This window comes from Pseudonaja textilis, chromosome 5 (assembly GCF_049901715.1).
Source record: "Pseudonaja textilis isolate UNSWEBS1 chromosome 5, rPseTex1.2, whole genome shotgun sequence".
NCBI classification, from domain to species: Eukaryota; Metazoa; Chordata; class Lepidosauria; order Squamata; family Elapidae; genus Pseudonaja; species Pseudonaja textilis.
This window is the reverse complement of record NC_141994.1, coordinates 27,373,761-27,391,838: the sequence shown is the minus strand read 5'-3', so window position 1 is coordinate 27,391,838 and position 18,078 is coordinate 27,373,761. Positions and strand designations below refer to the sequence as shown.

Below are 18,078 nucleotides of genomic sequence, written 5' to 3'. Positions count from 1 at the left end.
AAAGCCTGCGTCGTTAAGCACCGCCCTCCAGGGAAAGCCGGAAGACTAGCTTTCTTTGGAGCTGGTAAGTGACAGGCATATCTGTCATCCAATCAGTGATAAAGAGTGTAGGAGGTTCTCGGTCAGTCATGTAGAGATACGTATTCAAAACTTCTCAGGCGGAATTTCAGTTTTAAAAAACACCCATTGCTTTGTTTTTGTTCTGAAACAGAATATCATTTAAAGCTTTGCTGATATTAGATCACGACACGTACCTTATTTGAGTTAAAAATTTGTAACAATGACCATAAGTCATAGAGACTTGAGGGCGACTCTAAATTTCCTATCTCTAGGACCCTCCTTCGCGCTTCCAAAAAGAACGAAGAAGCGGGCATGCGTACAAAGTCACTCGCCAGGCGCATGCGTGACAGAGTCGGCCACCTATAGGGCCCCTACCCATCGGACGGTCTCCGGGAGAGCTTCGTGATGTTTTCAGCCAATCAGCGGAGCGGAACGGAACGGAACGGAACGTTCGCAGAGAGAGACTGCTTCGGCTCCTAGCTCGGGAAAACGGTGAGCAGAGAATGATTCAGAGGTGTTCTCCTGCCGCTCACTCGCGAGTCTCGCAGGAGGGGAAGGTTAGCAGCTTGTTGGGGGCTGATGCGGGGAGCAGAGAGAAATGGAGCATGTGCAGAGTGTCTGGGCTGAGGAGCTCCCGACTTGCACTATTACATGCCTATTGTTTAGAGTGGGTTGCAAAGTGCAGACACTAAGCCATATTTTTCAAGCTCTGCAAATTTAAGATTAACGGACTTCAATTCCCAGAATTCTGGGAATTGAAGTCCGCTTAAAAGTTTCTGAGTTTGAGAAATTTGGTTTTTTTAATGGCATTAAGTGGCTACAGTCTGGCTCATTTTCCTTTTATCTTCTGTTTTGCAAAATCCACCAGTTATCTAATAATTAACAAAATAACATATTCAAATATATTCTGATAATATATATATATTCTGCTGAAACGTTGCTACAACTTTAAAAGCACAACTATAATGACATGGAAAAATACCCGAACAAAGCTGAATACCATACATGTAAGTACCCGCGAAAACTTAAGAAAACATATATAGACAGATGAACTAGACCTTGGTGGGAATGTTATTCTGGCACATTCTGGCACAGCAGTAGGCTAGCCCCAAATTTAAAACTGAAACTGTAAAAGTCTGACTCACAGACGAACACTATACAGAAGCCTGATGATGGCAGATGAGATTCTGCCGAAATGTTGCTACCACTTTAAAAGCACAACTATAATGACGTGGGAAAATACCCGAACAAAGTTGAATAACATACATGTAAGTACCCGTGAAAACTTAAGAATATAATATATATATATATATTAATCTAGTCTCTCTCTTTCTCTCTCTCTCTCTCAAAATAACATTCCCACCAAGGTCTAGTTCATCTGTCTAAATGGATTCCAATGGGTTAAAAGAAACGCTTTCACCCTTAATCCTTCAAAAATACCTGGTCCCTTTATCCGTTTTAAACTTTTTTTACATGCAATGTTCTTTTTTTTGCCAAAAGTTTTTCAATCTTTAAAACCTTTTTCCTCTTTATAATATTAAAGGAACAGAAAGCAAAAGAGAAGGGATGGAAAGAACTTGCCTTTTCTTTTTCCCTTGTTCGAGATGTTAATTAAGAATGCAAATGTAATTAATGCATGCATTGAGACATGAATTAATAATACAGATGTAAAAAACTTAGAAATTCCAAACAATCCTATATAAAAGGAAAGAGTATTTCTGTTTGTCAGACAAACTTAAGCAAAAAAATAATATTTTTAAAAGTTCCATTAAAAAAAACCTGATTGTTTACAGCTTGGTGCCTTTAAAAAAAAAAGATTTTAAAGAGAAGAAATAGAGATAATTGACATCTTTCCCTTGAAAACTAATTGCTCTGAACTTTAGGTAGCTTCATCTAAAATAATTTGCAGGGGCGCTGTTTATGCTTCATGAAAAGCATTAGGAAATTACCTTTTTTATTGTTCAATTAAATTGGACACTAATTGTATCAGTCTCCTGTAACCTACAAAATGTTATTAGTTATTCTCACATAATGTATCCTGTAGATTTCAGCTGAAGTCAAGCGTGGCTACTTTGGTCCAACTCAAAACTCCTAAAATCAGCAGGATTTGGGAAATTTCCACTTGTAGAAAGTGTCCTTGTATTGTCTCTGTGCCATACTGGAAATTATAAACTCTCTGAATGTTTCATTTAAACCTGCGATTTATTTCTAATAGTTGTCCATGCCAACGTTTGCCATTAAAGATTAAAATCACCATTAAGTGCTAACACTTGTATGACATAAATTAAATGAACAAAATGAATGACATAAATGAACAAAATAAAGACAAAACTGTTGGATGGATGGATGGTAAAGGACAGCCCATTATTTCAGAAAACTGCCAATCAGTTTTTAAAATCAATAGATTTTATTGTCCAGAAAGTGAGTTTGGTCCTTTATTTTGTTCATTTAATTTATATTGTACAAGTGTTACCGATGAATGCACCGTCTGGTTGCAGAAATCCTTTTTAATACTCACTTCTTATAACATTATAGCTTCATATTCTTTCTTTTTTAAAAAATGATTAGACTATGTCTTTTTGCAAACTTTTTCTTGGTTTTGCTCTTGAATTTTCCTCTGCAAAGTGATGGACATAATCCTCTATTTTTTTCTTCTTCTTCTTCTATCATTACAAATATCTCTTTCAGATTTGCCCTTTTGTTCGGGCACCTTGTATTTTGCAAGAAAATAGGGTCACCATAACTGTATCTTTGTTTTGTCGGAAAAGATTACTTTGTGGCCTCCTGTGGAATCACATCCAATAAACAATGGATAGGCAAAAAAATAATAAAACCAAGGACATGAACAGCCCTGCTAAAATCAAAACCTTCTCTAGCTTTCTAAACTTGTAAAAAAAAACTGGTATTAATCGTGGGAGAGTTTTCACTCATTAAACACAGAGCTTTCTGAGATCATGTTTGGTTAGAAAAAAGTTGGGAGGACTTTGTCCTCAGGGGTAGGTCATTACACTCTCAATTGTTGTCCAAGAGAGCAGACTGTCCTCTGTAGACCTTTAGCTAGTTACCTTTAGCCTGCCTGGAATCGAAATCTATTTTCTGCAGAGCTGAAATTACTGATTAACCCTGACTGACCAATCGCCAAACTCTCTTATTGCGTATAGGTCAGGTGTCAGCAACCTGTGGCTCTAGAGCCGCATGAGGCTCTTTGGGGCCCTCTGCTGTGGCTCCCTGTTGGGTGCTCCTACCACTGGCTGGGCCCGGCCCTTGCCCTCCCCTCCCAGTCACTCTTCACCTGGCCTGAGAAACACAAAAACAGAAATGAGGGGGAGGGAGAGGGAGAGAGACCCATTTCCCCCAGAAAACACTGAGAGTCACAAAACCTGGGTAGGCGTGGTGCAGTGGTGGTATTCAGCCGGTTCGCACTGATTCAGGCAAATTGGTAGCAAGGATTTGGCATGGATCACTGAACAGGTAGTACTACGTACCCCTCCCAGGCTCTGTTTTTGTCCTTCCTGGGCCCCAGGGAAGCAAAAAATGGCTCCCCCAGGAGGCTTGCCTGAGGCTCAGAAGGCCCAAAAAATGGGGGGAGGGGGGAACTGCAAAAAAACCCATGCCCACCCAGTTGCATGGCCACTCCCACCTAGCCATGCCCACAGAACCAGTAGAAAAAAAATTTGAATCCCACCACTGGCATGGTAGGGTGGGTGGGTCATGTGACTGAGTGGGAGTGACGTTGAGTTGGTCACGCCCAGCCAGGTTTTGTGGCTCCCAGTGTTTTTTGGTGGGAAAATGGGTCCCCAATGGCTCTTTTGAGTGTTTAAGGTTGCAGACTCCTGGAATAGGCCATCCTTAACTTACGACCTTAATTGAAGCAACCTTTCTGTGGCTGAGTGAGACATTTGTTCACCGGAGTTTTCTCCCATTTCACAACCTCCTTTCTTGCCTCTGTTGTTAAGAGAATCACTGCAGTTGTTGATTACACGGTTTTGTTCAGTGAATCTGGCTCCCCCATTGACTTTGCTCATCAGAAAGGCGCAAAAGGGGATTCGCGTGACCCTGGGCTATTGCAACCGTCATAAATATGAGTTGGTTTCCAAGAACCTGAGTTTTTGCTCACGGGACAATGGAGGTGCTGCAATGTGTGAAAAACAGTCGTCAGTTTTTTCGGTGCCGTTGTAACTTGGAACAGTCACTAAAGGACCCATTGTAAGTCAAGGACTAAGCTGTAGTAGGTTCTCCCTGATTGCTGAAAGGAGTTGGCACAGTTTCCTGCTGATTTGGAAGGAAAACATGTAAGAACAATGGTGCAGGTCCCAAAATAGACCTAAACATATCATACATAATGATAAGACATCACACATAATCTCTGTCTAAATCAGTGGTTGCCAACAAGTGGGCCGGGGACCACTGGTGGTCTGCGAGAAAATTTCGATGGTCCGCAGAGAAATGTTTCCCCCAAAGCAATTAATGCAGGCTGCGCAGGAGCACAAGCTGCGCCACCCATATGACCCGCGGGAACATAAGGCTTGCGTTGCTTGCCTTGTAAACAACATGAGGTAGTCGAAAGGGGGGAATGGGTGGAGGGGGGAACTTGCCCCACATGCCTGGCCTGGCTACCGGGCTGCTTCTTTCCGCTTCTTTCTTCTCCTGCTTTTTGGTTGCACACAAGGAAAGCAGCAAAAGTCTTTCTTTCTCTCCCCAAAACTCTGCCAGAAATGAGTCTTTGGGACCCTGCAAGGCCTCCTGCTTCACGATCCTACACCGGCAAAGACTCATTTCTGGCAGAGTTTGGGGGAAGAGAAAGAAAGACTTCTGCGGCTTCTGCTACTCTCCTTGCATGAAGGCAAAAGTCTCTCTCTCTCCCCCTGAGAATGGAGCTGGAGACGGTATCCTGTGATCCCAAATAAAGAATGATCAATCGGTAGGAAAACGGGGTGGAAGATTTTCCTACAGAATTTTGTTGGGATTTTCCCAGGGTCCCTGATCCGTGGGATTTAAAATTATGAGTTCAGTGGTCCCTGAGGTCCAAAAGGTTGGCAACCCCTGGACTAGATGACCTCCAAGGTCCCTTCCAGCTCTACTCCGATTCAGTGATTCAATGGATCGAAAGGGGTTGAAATTCATGAAGTCGCCGAATGGCAATCCCAACTTCTAATTTTGCATGTGAATTATTCATGTTGCCCTCTTGTTGCTCTGCTTTCTTTGAGCAACTTATTTGCTCGTAATCAATCGAGTTCTTTTTAGGATCACGACCGGATCAGGCCAAACTGGCTGACAATTCCCCCAAGCCTCCCCCCGTCCATCCAACCGACATATTCCTCACTTGAGTTCAGACCACGCTTTGTTCATCTTTGTTAATATTTGCTGAAGACCTGGTTTGTCAACTTGAACATGGAAAGGATGAATGGGGCAGACATGATGCGAATGGCAAATATTGACTTTTTGTTTGTAGGAAAGTGAACTTTGTCCCGAGAAGGAGAAAGGAACATTCCCTGAAAATGGAAAAAGAACCATCTGTGGAAGCTCTAACATCTGCCCAAGAGACCATCATCAAAGAAGAGGTAATGTGGGGTTTAATGTAGGGTCATTTTACTGCCAGGGACCAATGTGAGGTTCAGGAAACACCAAAGTTGTTTTTAATTTCTTTGGAGAGTTTTGTTTAGCTTTTTTGAAAATGTCCTACAGGTAGTTCTTGACTTACAAGTCCAATTGAGCCAACATTTCTGTGAAATATTTGTTAAGGGGGGGGGGTCATTTTGCCACCTTTTTTGGCCAGTTATTAAGTGAATCACTGCAGATATTAAGTTAGTCACCCTTAAGTGAATCTGGCTTCCCCTTGGAACTTTGCTTGTCAGAAGGTTGCAAAATGGGTCATTGCAACCGTCATAAATAGGAACAAGTTACCAAGCCTCTGAATTTTAGATCATGGTTGTTAAGTGTGTGAAAAACAGTCCTAGGTTTTCTAGGGCCGTTGTAAGTTTGAACAGTCACTAAACGAACCATTGTAAGTTGAGGGCTACCTCTATTTTCCACTGTGAACGTAGCCCTTTGCTGCAGCAAAAATGTTTCTCTGCATTCAGTGGCCTTTAAATCCTACTTTTTGTTAGAAATATGAGTTTGGACCTTAGAAAATGACTTTGCAATGGACTGTCTAGAGGTTACGAGGTGGGTATACAGCCTAATGAACATCCAGACCTGTGGCCTTCCTAGAACATGTCTGAACATTGATGAAACCATCATTTTGCCCATGTTAAGAGAGTAACTCTCACTGAAAAAAATATGAGCTACTGCTTTGTAAGCAAGCTTGGAGGTGCTTTTCAAGTCAGTGGCCTTGGTTTGCATTGAAGACGTTATAGCTGAGGTCTCCAAACATTAAGACTTGTGGACTTCAACTCCCAGAATTCCCCAGCCAGCCATAGGAGTCGAAGTCCACAAGTCTTAAAAGCTGCCAAATTTGGAGACCCCTGATTTAATTGATGCTTTTTTTCATTTCCTTTTCAGACCATCACTCAAAGAAAATGGGTGAAGCTGGACCAAACCACTTATGTTGATCCAACTGGTCAAACAAGGTAGCCATCCTGTCTTTTATTCGGTCTATGAACTAAGAACCACGGTCAGTCCTCGGCTATGACCACAATGGAGTCCAAACCTTCCATTGTTAAGTGAGACATGTGAAGTGAGTTTTGCCCCGTTTTACACCCTTTTGTGCCACAGTCGTTGAGGGAATCACTGCAGTTGTTAAGTTAGTGGCATGCTCATTAAGCAAATCGATAAAGGACAAGAAAATTTTTAAAAAACCTAGATAAATAAATGGATGGATGGATATAGATAAAATAGATATATTAAATAGATAGATGAAATAGATAATAGATTAAATATATAGATGAAATATATAGATAAAATAGATACAAATAGAGATTAAATAGATAGATTAGGTAGATATAGATTAAATAGATAGATAAAATAGATATAGATGAAATAGATGAAATAGATAAAATAGAGAGATAGATGAAATAGAGATAGATTAAATAGATTAGATAGACAGACAGACAGACACATACATACATACATAAATTAGAAAACTAGATAAAGTAAATGAAACTTTTCAAAGAAAAAAAAAAGCACAATCAATTTGGTCAAAATGATGTTATCCATTAACAACTTTTGAAAGTAATAATATCCCGGGTTCTGATTTTTATCTTCTTTTTGTAATTTTTAACAGAATATGGGAATCGGTAAAACGTACTACCAGAAAAGAAGGAGTTTCTGCCGATGGTAAGCCAACTTTCCTTACTATGCGGGTTAAACCACCCCCCAAAAAATTATTGCTGAATGAGCAAATTGGACAAGGTGAGAAGGTAAAAAAGAACAAATCTGTCTTAGCACTGATGATATCACCTAGTTGGGTAGTGAGATGTCTGCAAGAAAACAACCAAGCTCAGAGAGCACCAAGGACCCCACAGTCCACCTCCTCCTCCAGGCCCACTCCCTTTTGACACTGATGGTGTTACCTGGTTAGGTAATGAGACGTCTGCAAGAAAACAACCAAGTTCAGAGAGCCACCCAGAACACAAATCAGTGCAAATGGGGAAATCGGCTCTGTGGACATTCCTGTTCAGTGCATGTTCCTGGCTAAACGTTGGGTTTGTGATAGACTCCGCTCTCAAATTCCTCTGGGAAGGTTCTGCAAAGTCTTCTCTGGCATTCGAGGAGGTGGAAATGGCCACTTGGGGGTACAGAAACTTGAAACCCCAGTGCTTCAAAGTTCAAACCAAGGTAGCAATGCAGGGCAATCTTGGAGGGTAATTCTGAGACTATGGGAGGTTGTGGTTCAGGTATACACTCATTTTAGAAGCTCCTTGGGCTCTTCACACACACACACCTGGCGGCACCGACGCCCCAAGAGGCTGGGAAAAATGGGAGAGCCTCCGAAGTTATTTCGAAGTTCCTTCAAAAAGGGATGTGATAAAATGCATTTTAATAAAATGTGGGTTTGTCTTGTAGACAGAAGCGTATTAATTTTTGCCCTTGATTCCCTGGGGTTGGGGGGACCTCCAGAAAGCTTTTTTTTTTTTTCCTGTGAAGTAGGTTAGATCTAAAGAGAGCAACTGGTCACTCCCAAACCAAGACCTTTGCCAGCCAAGAGCAATAAGGCCACTGTTGCAATGCACGAGATGCTCTAGATCAGGGGTGTCCAACCTTTCACCTTCCCTGGGCCGCATTAGAAGATGAAAATTTGGTTTGGGCCGCACATAAAATAAAATAACAGTAACGATACCTGATCACCCCAAAAAAACATAGAAAACATAGTTAACATATTAAATTTATTTGGAAATGAAGTTAGTGAGATGTTTTTATTATTTATTATTAATTATTTATTAAAAATTATTTATTTTTTATCACGGTTTTTTTATCACGGTTTATTTTCCGGCCAAATTTTGCGGGGGAGGGGGGAAAGAAAGCTCGCCCGCCTCGCGCCTACCTCTCCTCCTGCAAATGGCCTGGCTGGATGAGGCAGGACTGGAAGGCAGCAGCAGCAGCGGGGGCAGCGGCGGCGGGGGCAGAAGCAGCAGCAGCGGCGGGGGCAGAAGTGGCGGCAGGGGCAGCGGCGGCGGGGGCAGAAGCAGCAGCGGTGGCGGGGAAGAAGTGGCGGTGGTGGCAGAAGCAGCAGCAGTGGCGGGGAAGAAGCGGCGGGGCAGCGGCGGCGGGGGCAGAAGCAGCAGCGGTGGTGGGGGAAGAAGCGGCGGCGGGGGCAGAAGCAGCAGCGGTGGCGGGGGAAGAAGTGGCGGGGCAGAAGCAGCAGCGGTGGCGGGGAAGAAGCGGCGGCGGCAGGGGCAGAAGCAGCAGCAGTGGTGGGGAAGAAGCGGCGGCAGGGGCAGAAGCAGCAGCGGTGGTGGTGGGGGCAGAAGCGGCAGGGGCGGCGGCGGGAGGGGGCAGAAGCGGCAGTGGTGGCGGGGGCAGAAGTGGTAGCGGGGCCAGAAGCGGCAGTGGAGGCAGCGGCGGCGGGGGCAGCGGCGGCAACAGCAGGAGGTGGCGCTCTGATGGCGCCTGCCTTTTTTGTTGCTGCTTGGCCTGGCTCTCGCCTCGCCCCGCCTCGCGCCTGCCTCTCCTCCTCCTCCTCGCTGGCTCTGGCATGAAGGTTGGGGTGGGCACTGGGCCTCATTACAAGGCGACCTGGGCCGCATGCGGCCCACGGCCCACGGGTTGGACAAGCCTGCTCTAGATTGTCTCTGGATTCCCTGGGTATTGAGGTGTATTGAATATATCCAGCTGTTGGCGTGTCTGCAATCATGTTTCTTCCCCCCGCTTCTTTTCTTGGGCTGGTAGGTGTGGCTGTTATTCCGGTGCTGCAGCGAACTCTCCACTACGACTGCATGGTCTTGGTGAAGCAATTCAGGCCTCCCATCGGAGCCTTTTGCCTGGAATTCCCTGCAGGTAAGGGTGATCTCTTCCGGCTTCATAACTGGGATGAGAAATCCTTCCCTTCCCTCTTTCCTGTTTCCTTCCCTTCCCATTCCTCCTTTCCTTTTCTTTCTCCTTTCCTTTCCTTTCTCCTTCCCTTCCCTCTTTCTCCTTTCCTTTCTCCTTCCCTCTTTCCTTTCCTTTCTCTTTCCCTTCCCTTCCCATTCTCCTTTCCTTTTCTTTCTCCTTTCCTTTCCTTTCTCCTTCCCTTCCCTCTTTCTCCTTTCCTTTCTCCTTCCCTCTTTCCTTTCCTTTCTCTTTCCCTTCCCTTCCCATTCTCTTTTCCTTTTCATTCTCCTTTCCTTTCCTTTCTCCTTCCCTTCCCTCTTTCTCCTTTCCTTTCTCCTTCCCTCTTTCCTTTCCTTTCTCTTTCCCTTCCCTTCCCATTCTCTTTTCCTTTTCTTTCTCCTTTCCTTTCCTTTCTCCTTCCCTTCCCTCTTTCTCCTTTCCTTTCTCCTTCCCTCTTTCCTTTCCTTTCTCTTTCCCTTCCCTTCCCATTCTCCTTTCCTTTTCTTTCTCCTTTCCTTTCCTTTCTCCTTCCCTTCCCTCTTTCTCCTTTCCTTTCTCCTTCCCTCTTTCCTTTCCTTTCTCTTTCCCTTCCCTTCCCATTCTCTTTTCCTTTTCTTTCTCCTTTCCTTTTTCCTTTCCTTCCCTTTCTGCTTTTCTTTCTCTTTTCCTTCCTTCTTCTTTCTCCTTCCTTTCTCTTTTCCTTCCCGTCCCTTTCTCCTTCACTTCCCCCTTTCTCCTTTGTCTTTTCTCCTTCCCTTCCCTTTCTGGTTTCTTTTCGGTTTTCCTTTCTTTCCCATTCTCCTTCCTTTCTCCTTTCCTTTCTCTTTTCCTTCCCTTCCCTTTCTCCTTTCTCCTTCTCTTCCTATTTTCCTTTCCTTTCTCCTTCCTTCCTCCCCTTCCTTCTTTTTCTTTTCTCCTTTCCTTTCCCTTCCCTTTCTCCTTTCTCTTTTCTCTTTCCCTTCCCCTTTCTCCTTCCCTTCCCTTTCTCTTTTCTCTTTTCTCTTTCCCTTCCCCTTTCTCCTTCCCTTCCCTTTTTCCTTTCCTTTTCTGCCCTTCCCTCACCTCAACTCACCCATCTCTCTCTCTCTTTCTCTTACTGGTTCTCTTGTTCTTTCTCCTGTCCCTTTCGTTCTTTTTGAGAGAACAGGCTGTAACTCGAGTTGTCTGTTTGCATCACAGGTTTAATTGATGTCAATGAGACTCCCGAGATGGCTGCCTTACGTGAACTGGAAGAAGAAACGGGTTATAAAGGGGACATCCTTGAATGTTCTCCAGGTAGTTGTTGAGTTTTGCCTTCACTGTTGAAAAAGAAGAAGAAAGGAGGATGGATGCGGTCCTTGGTACTCTCTGAGATTATTTGGGGTAGGGGGGCGGGGTAGGGCTTATATTACAAGCATCCTGAAAAATCATGCAAGGGCTCATTTTCCAGCTGGGTCTTATTTTCAGGGAAACACTGTAGTAGCAGAACCCTTGTACGATAACTCAGAGTCCCCAACCCTCCCTAGCAATAATATGCCACTATGAGTTTTGGGGTTTGGTATTGTTTTTTTAATCAGGCAACCTGGTCTACCCAATCAGGGGATGGAGCATGCTGCTTCCTCTTTCACTTTCCAGCCCCAATCCAGGGGCCTTTGAAACAAACTATTTTTGTGTTGAATTTGTGTTTTAATGACAAATAAAGGGAGACTAATCTGGATCTATTTCAAGCCATTTAGCTCTCGTCAGCTAGCCATGCCCTTTCTGGGATTTGAACCCAGGCTCCTTGCATATACCATGTTTCCCCCAAAATAAGACCCAGTCTTATAATTTTTTTTTGCCAGCAAAAAAAGACAGCAGGTCTTATTTTGGGGGAAAGTCCTCCACTGACTAACCTCACTTGCGCACATCGCCCCCGGCCTCCTTTTTGCTCTCCGAGGCCTTCAGGAACTTCTTCTACAGCCAGCAAGACTTTCCTGAAGGCCTCTGCAGCTGATAAGAGAGCTCAGGATCGATCCAGAGCTTTGTTATCAGCTCCAGAGGCCTTGAGGAAAGCCTGGCCGGCTGGGCGGGCCAGGCAGGTATCAAGGTGTGTGAGGCCTGGCTACACCTGTCCACAGGTAAGTAGTAGGGCAGCTTCACACACACCCTATCCCCACCCTAGTTTAATTTTTACTCATCCACTCTAGAGTGGGCAGGATCTTAATTAGGCCTTAATTTGGGGGTAGGGTTTATATTGGGCGCACATGTAAAAATCAAGCTAGGACTTACTTTCAGGGTAGATAGTATTTTAAGGGAAACAGGGTATTAAATAGATGTATTAATCTGTAAGCCATGGGCTCTCCTGGCTTTTTTTGTTTGTACCAGGGGAAAGATTAAGTGGTTTGTTTTTTTTTTAGTTTTATTTTTTGCCACTGAGAGGTCCAGCAGGATTAGAAGCAGATCTCCTGGAAAGAGTCTATCCGTTGAGTCACTTAAAGGTCTCCACCCACTTAACAACACTTAATTAGTCCAATTAAATCTGGGTGATTATGTTGCTAAATCGGGAAACTGGTATTGTTGACAGGAGAAAGTTGGTGATAACATGCTAGACAGGTTGAAAAGGTAGACAAAACAGTTTTTGGAAGCAGAGTTGAGTTGGAAGGGACCTTGGAGGTCTTCTAGTCCAACCGCCTTCTCAAATAGGAGACCCTGTACCATTTCAGACAGGTGGTGTCCAGTCTCTTCTTAAAAGCCTCCAGTGATGAAGAAGGAAGGAAGGAGAAGGAAGGAAGGAAGGAAGGAAGGAAGGAAGGAAGGAAGGAAGGAAGGAAGGAAGGAAGGAAGGAAGGAAGGAAGGGGCTGTCCAGTCTCTTCTTAAAAGCCTCCATTGATGGAGAAGGAAGGAAGGAAAAGGAAGGAAGGAAGGAAGGAAGGAAGGAAGGAAGGAAGGAAGGAAGGAAGGAAGGAAGGAAGGGGTTGTTCAGTTTCTTCTTAAGAACCTCCAGTGATGGAGAAGGAAAGGAGGAAGAAAGGCAGGCAGGCATAACAGAGTTGGAAGGGACCTTAGAGGTCTTCTAGTCCAACACCCTTCTCAAGTAGGAGACCCTGTACCATTTCAAACAGGTGGCTTTCCAGTCTCTTCTTAAAAGCCTCCAGTGATGGAGAAGGAAGGAAGGAAAAGAAAGGAAAGAAGGAAGGAAGCAAGGTAGCAAGGAAGGAAGGAAAGCATAACAAATAACAGAGTTGGAAGGGACCTTAAAGGTTTTCTAGTCCAGCCCTTTGCTCTAGCAGGAGACCTTATGCCATTTCAGACAAGGGGCTGTCCAGTCTCTTCTTAAAAATCTCCAGTGAACTTCTGGTGGCAGGCTGTTCCACTGGTTAATTGTCCCCCGTCAGGAAGTTCTCTCCTTGATTAATTTCGATCACGGAGTTGCTGCAAAGGTTCTAACTGTGAAAAGAGGCCCCAAGTCTTCCCCCACCCAGTCCCATTGTGATTTTGAACGGTCACTAAATGAATGGTTGTAAGTCGAGGACTACCTATAGGCCGATCAAATAAGGGAATGGCTGTTCATACCTTCTCAAGATCCCGGGAATGACATTGTGCAAAAATTGTGCAAAAAAATGTGTAAATTTTTGTCATCCAGGAGGGTGTTCAGAGTATTCAGCACCAGAAAAGTAAACACAGATGGCTGAGGCTTCCGTTAACTTCTTTATAAACATGTAAAGTAAATTTTATGATACCAGTTGTAGATTTTCTCCAACGTGGAGCAAACTCAACCAGAAGTAGACATGTTACAGGTTCTGAGCAGAACTCTGGTTTTCTGCAAGCAAGTTAGTTTCTCTTTCACTTTAGAGCTGAGCACAGAACAGAGATAAACCACGCCTCTTTTAAGTTTCAGCCCTCAACTCAGCTCTCATTGGCTGACCTTGTTACTAAGTTCATGAATATACTCTATTAGAGGGCAGGTCCTTGCTTTTATTTTCTGTGTAACTGAGCGTTCGGTGTTTTTCCCGTAGCTTTGTGCTTAGATCCTGGCCTGACAAACTGTGCGTCACACATTGCGACCGTCACTATCAACGGAGACCTCCCTGTTAATCTGAAGCCGAAACAAAAACCCGGTGAGTCTTTTGTTAACTTTCCTTTCCTTTTGGATTCTCCCAAGTGAAAGGTTCCTTTGGAGAGAGAGGTTTCGGAAGTGGAGTAGAGCTGGAAGGGACCTTGGAGGTCTTCTAGTCCAACCCCCTGCTCAAGCAGGAGGCCCTATACCATTTGGGACAAGGGTCTGCCGTTGTACAAATATACACAGAGTTTCAGATCCACTAGAGAACTTATTTTTTTGTGACATTTGTGTTCTATTTTCTCCCCTACAGAGGAAGGAGGTACGTTACCTGGTTTATGTTCCTTTTTGGCTGGGAACTGAGATGGATCTTCTCAACTTCCTTCAAAGTTCCAGTGTCTGGTTTGAAATTTGCTCGTCTTTTGCATTCATTGATATCCTTCATCATTAGAAATTGTGTATTTTTTGAGGTCTTCCTGCACATTGGTCTTTTGTTAGTGCATTCATTGATATAGAATAGGAATAGGAATAGGATAGGATGGGATAGGATAGGATGGAATGCAATAGGAATAGGAATAGGAATAGAATAGAATAGAATAGAATTCTTTATTGGCCAAATGTGATTGGACACACAAGGAATTTGTCTTAGTGCAAATGCTCTCAGTGTACATAAAAGAAAAGATACATGCATCAAGAATCATCAGGTGCAACACTTAGTGATAATCATAGGGTACAATGAGCAATCAAATCATATGAGGGAAACATACTATCCTTCATCATCAGAAATTGTGCATTTGTTGAGGTCGCCCTGCGCATTGATTGGTGTTTTGTTAGTGCATTCATTGATATCCTTCACCATCAGAAATTGTGTATTTTTTGAGGTTGTCCTGTGCATTGGTCTTTCGTTAGTAACTGGATAATGCATGACATGAACAGGTAGTTGTTGACTTACAACGTTCATTTAGTGACTATCTGAAGTCACAACAGCACTGAAAAAAGCAAGTTATGGCCCTTTTTCACACTTATGACTGTTGCAGCATCCTCCCAGGGTCATGTGATCAAAATTCAGAGGCTTGGCAGCTGACTCATATTTGTGACGGTCGCAGTGTCCCGGGTTCACGTGGTCCCCTTTTGCGACCTTCAGACAAGCAAAGTGCATGGGAAAGCCATTCGCTTAACAACCATGTGATTCACTTAACAACTGCAGGGATTCACTTAAAAACGAGGACAAAAAAGGTCGCACAACAGGCCAAAGCTAACCGCTGCCTTGCTTAGCAACAGAAATGTTGGACTCAATTGTAGTCATAAGTTAAGGACTACCTGTATACAGGGATCAGGGGAATAGAATAAAATTGTTTCCGACTTAGAAACCTGGTTCTTTCTGGTTTGGGGGCGGGATCCAGATTCCTGCAAATCTTTTTGCCTTGGTAATGAAAGCTTTGCAGGAAAACCACCCAGCTCAGAGCGCAGGAAGGACGCCCCCCGTTCCACCCCAACCTATAGATATTCTCATTTATTCATAAAGGGCGACCAGAAGTGAGGGCATTTGGCATCCTTCTCGAGGCTAAAATGGGTGAAAGTGACATTTTATAATAAAAAATAAGAATGAAAACTGATGGATGATGGTGCCAACTCTGTAACATCCGTGGTTTGTTTTTCCCTCTTTTCAGAGTTTGTGGAAGTTGTCACGCTGCCAAAGAATGATTTAATGCAGAGAATTGAAGGTAAGGGAGTATGGAAAGTTTGAGATGGAGAACAGGAGCTTCCTTGCGAGGGTCAGCCTGGAGAGATGTCTGAAATGCTATGGGGTCTCCTGCTGGGACAGTGGGTTGGACTAGAAGACCTCCAAGATCCCTTCCAACTTTGTTACTGTCATGCTGTTATGCTGTTTTCTTCCTTCCTTCATTTCCCTTCCCTTCCATCTTTCCTCTCTCATTTTCCATTTCCTTCTTTCCTTCCCTCCCTCATTTTCCATTTCCTTCCTTCCATCCATCCTTACTCTCTTTCTCATTCTCCTTCCTGTGGCACAGTGCTACAATGCAGTATTGCAGGCTAATTCTGCCGACTGCCAGGAGCTCGATCCTGACTGGCTCATGGTCAACTCGGCTGTCCGAGGTGGGTAAAATGAGGACCCCAGATTGTTGGGGAGCAACAGGCTGACTCTGTAAACTGCTCAGAGAGGGCTGGAAAAGCACCATGAAGCGATAGATAAGTCTAAGTGCTTTTGCTAGATTTGAGCAATAATTTGGATAGTAACTCGATGGAAAAGGCAATTTATCGGGGTTGGCTCCATTCTGCCCAATTTCTTTTCTAGCCCTAAAGCATGATTATAACATCATTTTTATTACTGCAATAATGCTTAAGTTAAAGAGTGGGTTGCACAGATGGGCTCCCCCAAGAGCCTCCTTTTCAGCGGTGGTTACATTATCCAGTCAAGTCATTTCTAGATTAAACTCACGGTTTTGCCAGGATTATAGGGCCCACCTCTCCCTAAATGGGAGCGAAACCAAATTTGAAGCACCGCTGTTTTGGTTTGAATGAAACTCTCTTTGCCCAACTTTTGGCAAATGGCTTTTGGACCAGTTCTAACTGCTTCTGGTACAGGTGGCTCTTCACTTACAACCCTTCCTTTAGGTACCATTCCATTTTACAACGGCACTGAGTGAAACTATTGTAAAGTCAGGGACCACCTGTTATTACGGGAAACTGCCCTCCGTGGCCTTCGGAATGGAAGGCAGCTCTTCGATGTCTTTTGTCTCGTGCAGGGGCTGGCAATGCTCAAAAGAGCCATTTGGAGACGTTTCCCACAAAAAAACACCAGGAGCCACAAAACCTGCTGGCAGTTACTCCCATTTAAATCATGAGTCTCTAGCCGAAATTCCAAAACTTAAAGATTTATTAGGAGTAAACATGACAGTGCTGCCTGGGTGTAAGCCGACTCTTAATACGCGTCATTCCTGACTATTTCCTGAGCAGTCACAAAACTATGTAGTTGAATTAAACATTGTTTTCTTCTGAAACTTTTCCTGGATTTACCCATGGTTGGCCTACTGGGAGTCAAAAAGCTCAATAAAACAAATGCTGGTGGGTGTCACACACAGACTGGCAGTTGTGACGGAGCCGCAGCAGAGGGATGAAAGAGTCTAGTGTGTGTCCTTGTGTTTTTTCTGCAGAGCTGGTGGCCGAGGAGCACCTGATTGTGGATGCCAAGCTGTACGCTTACGCACTGGCCCTGAGGCACGCTTCGGACCAGCCCTTCCAGATGCCCTTCATGAAGTTCTAGAAGTCCCCGTCCTAGAACACCCAAGACCGAGAATTTGCCTCCGAATAATGCAACTGAGCTGTTTCCTGCACACACACACACACACACATAAAATATTTTAAATTCAAGTTCACTGGAATCGGCGGTGGAACAATAAAAGAGTTGTATTGCTGTTTTCTGGTCTATATAGTTCTTGAACTGCTGGGTTGTTGCACTGAGTAGTTGGCAGCCAGTGGCTCACTGGCTAACACGCTGAGCTTGTCGATCAGTTTGGGGGTTCGAATCCCTAGCACCGCATAATGGAGTGAGCTTCCGTTACTTGTCCCAGCTTCTGCCAACCTAGCAGTTCAAAAGCATGTCAAAAATGCAAGTAGAAAAATAGGGACCACTTTGGTGGGAAGGGAACAGCGTTCCGTGCGCCTTTGGTATTTAGTCCTGCCGGCCATATGACCACGAAGACGGCTTTGGACAATGCTGGCTCTTCAGCTTTGTAACAGAGATGAACACCGCACCCTAGAGCCAGAAACAACTAGCACGGATGTGCAAGGAGGGGAACCTGTACTTTTACCTAGTTAGCAGCCAAGACTGTGGGTTGGGTCTTGACTTGCCTTGGGCTTGGCCAACTCTTTTATCATCAAAAGGGAAGCTCTTGGGACTTCATGTTTGTCTCATTCCTGGATTGCACAGGGAAGAGTTCCCATCTTCCTTGCCTTGCTTGTAAATGGTTGGTGGACCAACAGGCAGAACTTGTAGAGTTCTTGAGAGCCACCAGTCACCTGAGGCTGCCCGTAATCTTCTCCCTGCCTCTAGCAAGGAATTCTGGGAGTTGTAGTCCACAAGTCTTCTAGGTTGCCAATTTGGAGAAACCCTGGTGTGGTGGGTGATAGGTTGGTTGGTCTCTAAGGCTGAGGAGACTGTGGTTCTTCTTCAGCTGTGGAAGATCTTTGGAGGCCTTGGAGAGTCCCTTTCCCAGCCCAGCCTACATCACAGGATTGCTTTGAGGAAAACTGGGAGGATGGGCCCTGTGGATAGGTAATCTTCTACTTACAACCACAATGGAGCCCAACATTTCTGTTGCTAAGTGAGAAAGTTGACTTCAATCTCATTTTATGACCTTTTTTGCCAGTTAAGTGAATCACTGCAGTTAATTACATGGTTGTTAAGCAAATCTGGTGCCCCCATTGATTTTGTCAGGTCGCAAAAGGAGAACATGTGAGCCCCTCTGGGACACTGTAACCATTGTAAATATGAGTCAGTTGTCAAGCCTCC

General features: G+C 44.3%; 1 protein-coding gene across 3 annotated transcripts; it reads left to right on the top strand.

The window, feature by feature from the left end:
* The first annotated feature begins 451 nt into the window (after positions 1–451).
* NUDT5 (nudix hydrolase 5) lies at positions 452–16,984 on the top strand. Of its 3 annotated transcripts, none has more exons than XM_087934401.1 (9): positions 452–552; positions 5,513–5,621; positions 6,562–6,629; positions 7,283–7,335; positions 9,388–9,495; positions 10,711–10,806; positions 13,507–13,619; positions 15,220–15,271; positions 16,721–16,984. In XM_087934401.1, the coding sequence occupies exons 2-9, from the start codon at positions 5,559–5,561 to the stop codon at positions 16,828–16,830; spliced, it is 663 nt and encodes a 220-aa protein (XP_087790527.1). In that variant the 5' UTR covers positions 452–552; positions 5,513–5,558; the 3' UTR covers positions 16,831–16,984. The 3 variants fall into 3 exon arrangements, with proteins under 3 accessions (XP_087790527.1, XP_087790528.1, XP_087790526.1); XM_087934402.1 differs by having other exon boundaries at positions 452–617; XM_087934400.1 differs by having other exon boundaries at positions 452–1,067.
* Positions 16,985–18,078: the final 1,094 nt, after the last annotated feature.

Excerpts from the sequence above, each read along its gene's own strand:
- NUDT5 (XM_087934400.1), top strand. Across the intron at positions 10,807-13,506 it reads CATCCTTGAATGTTCTCCAG|CTTTGTGCTTAGATCCTGGC; the intron begins GTAGTTGTTGAG and ends TTTTTCCCGTAG. Across the intron at positions 15,272-16,720 it reads TTTAATGCAGAGAATTGAAG|AGCTGGTGGCCGAGGAGCAC; the intron begins GTAAGGGAGTAT and ends TTTTTTCTGCAG.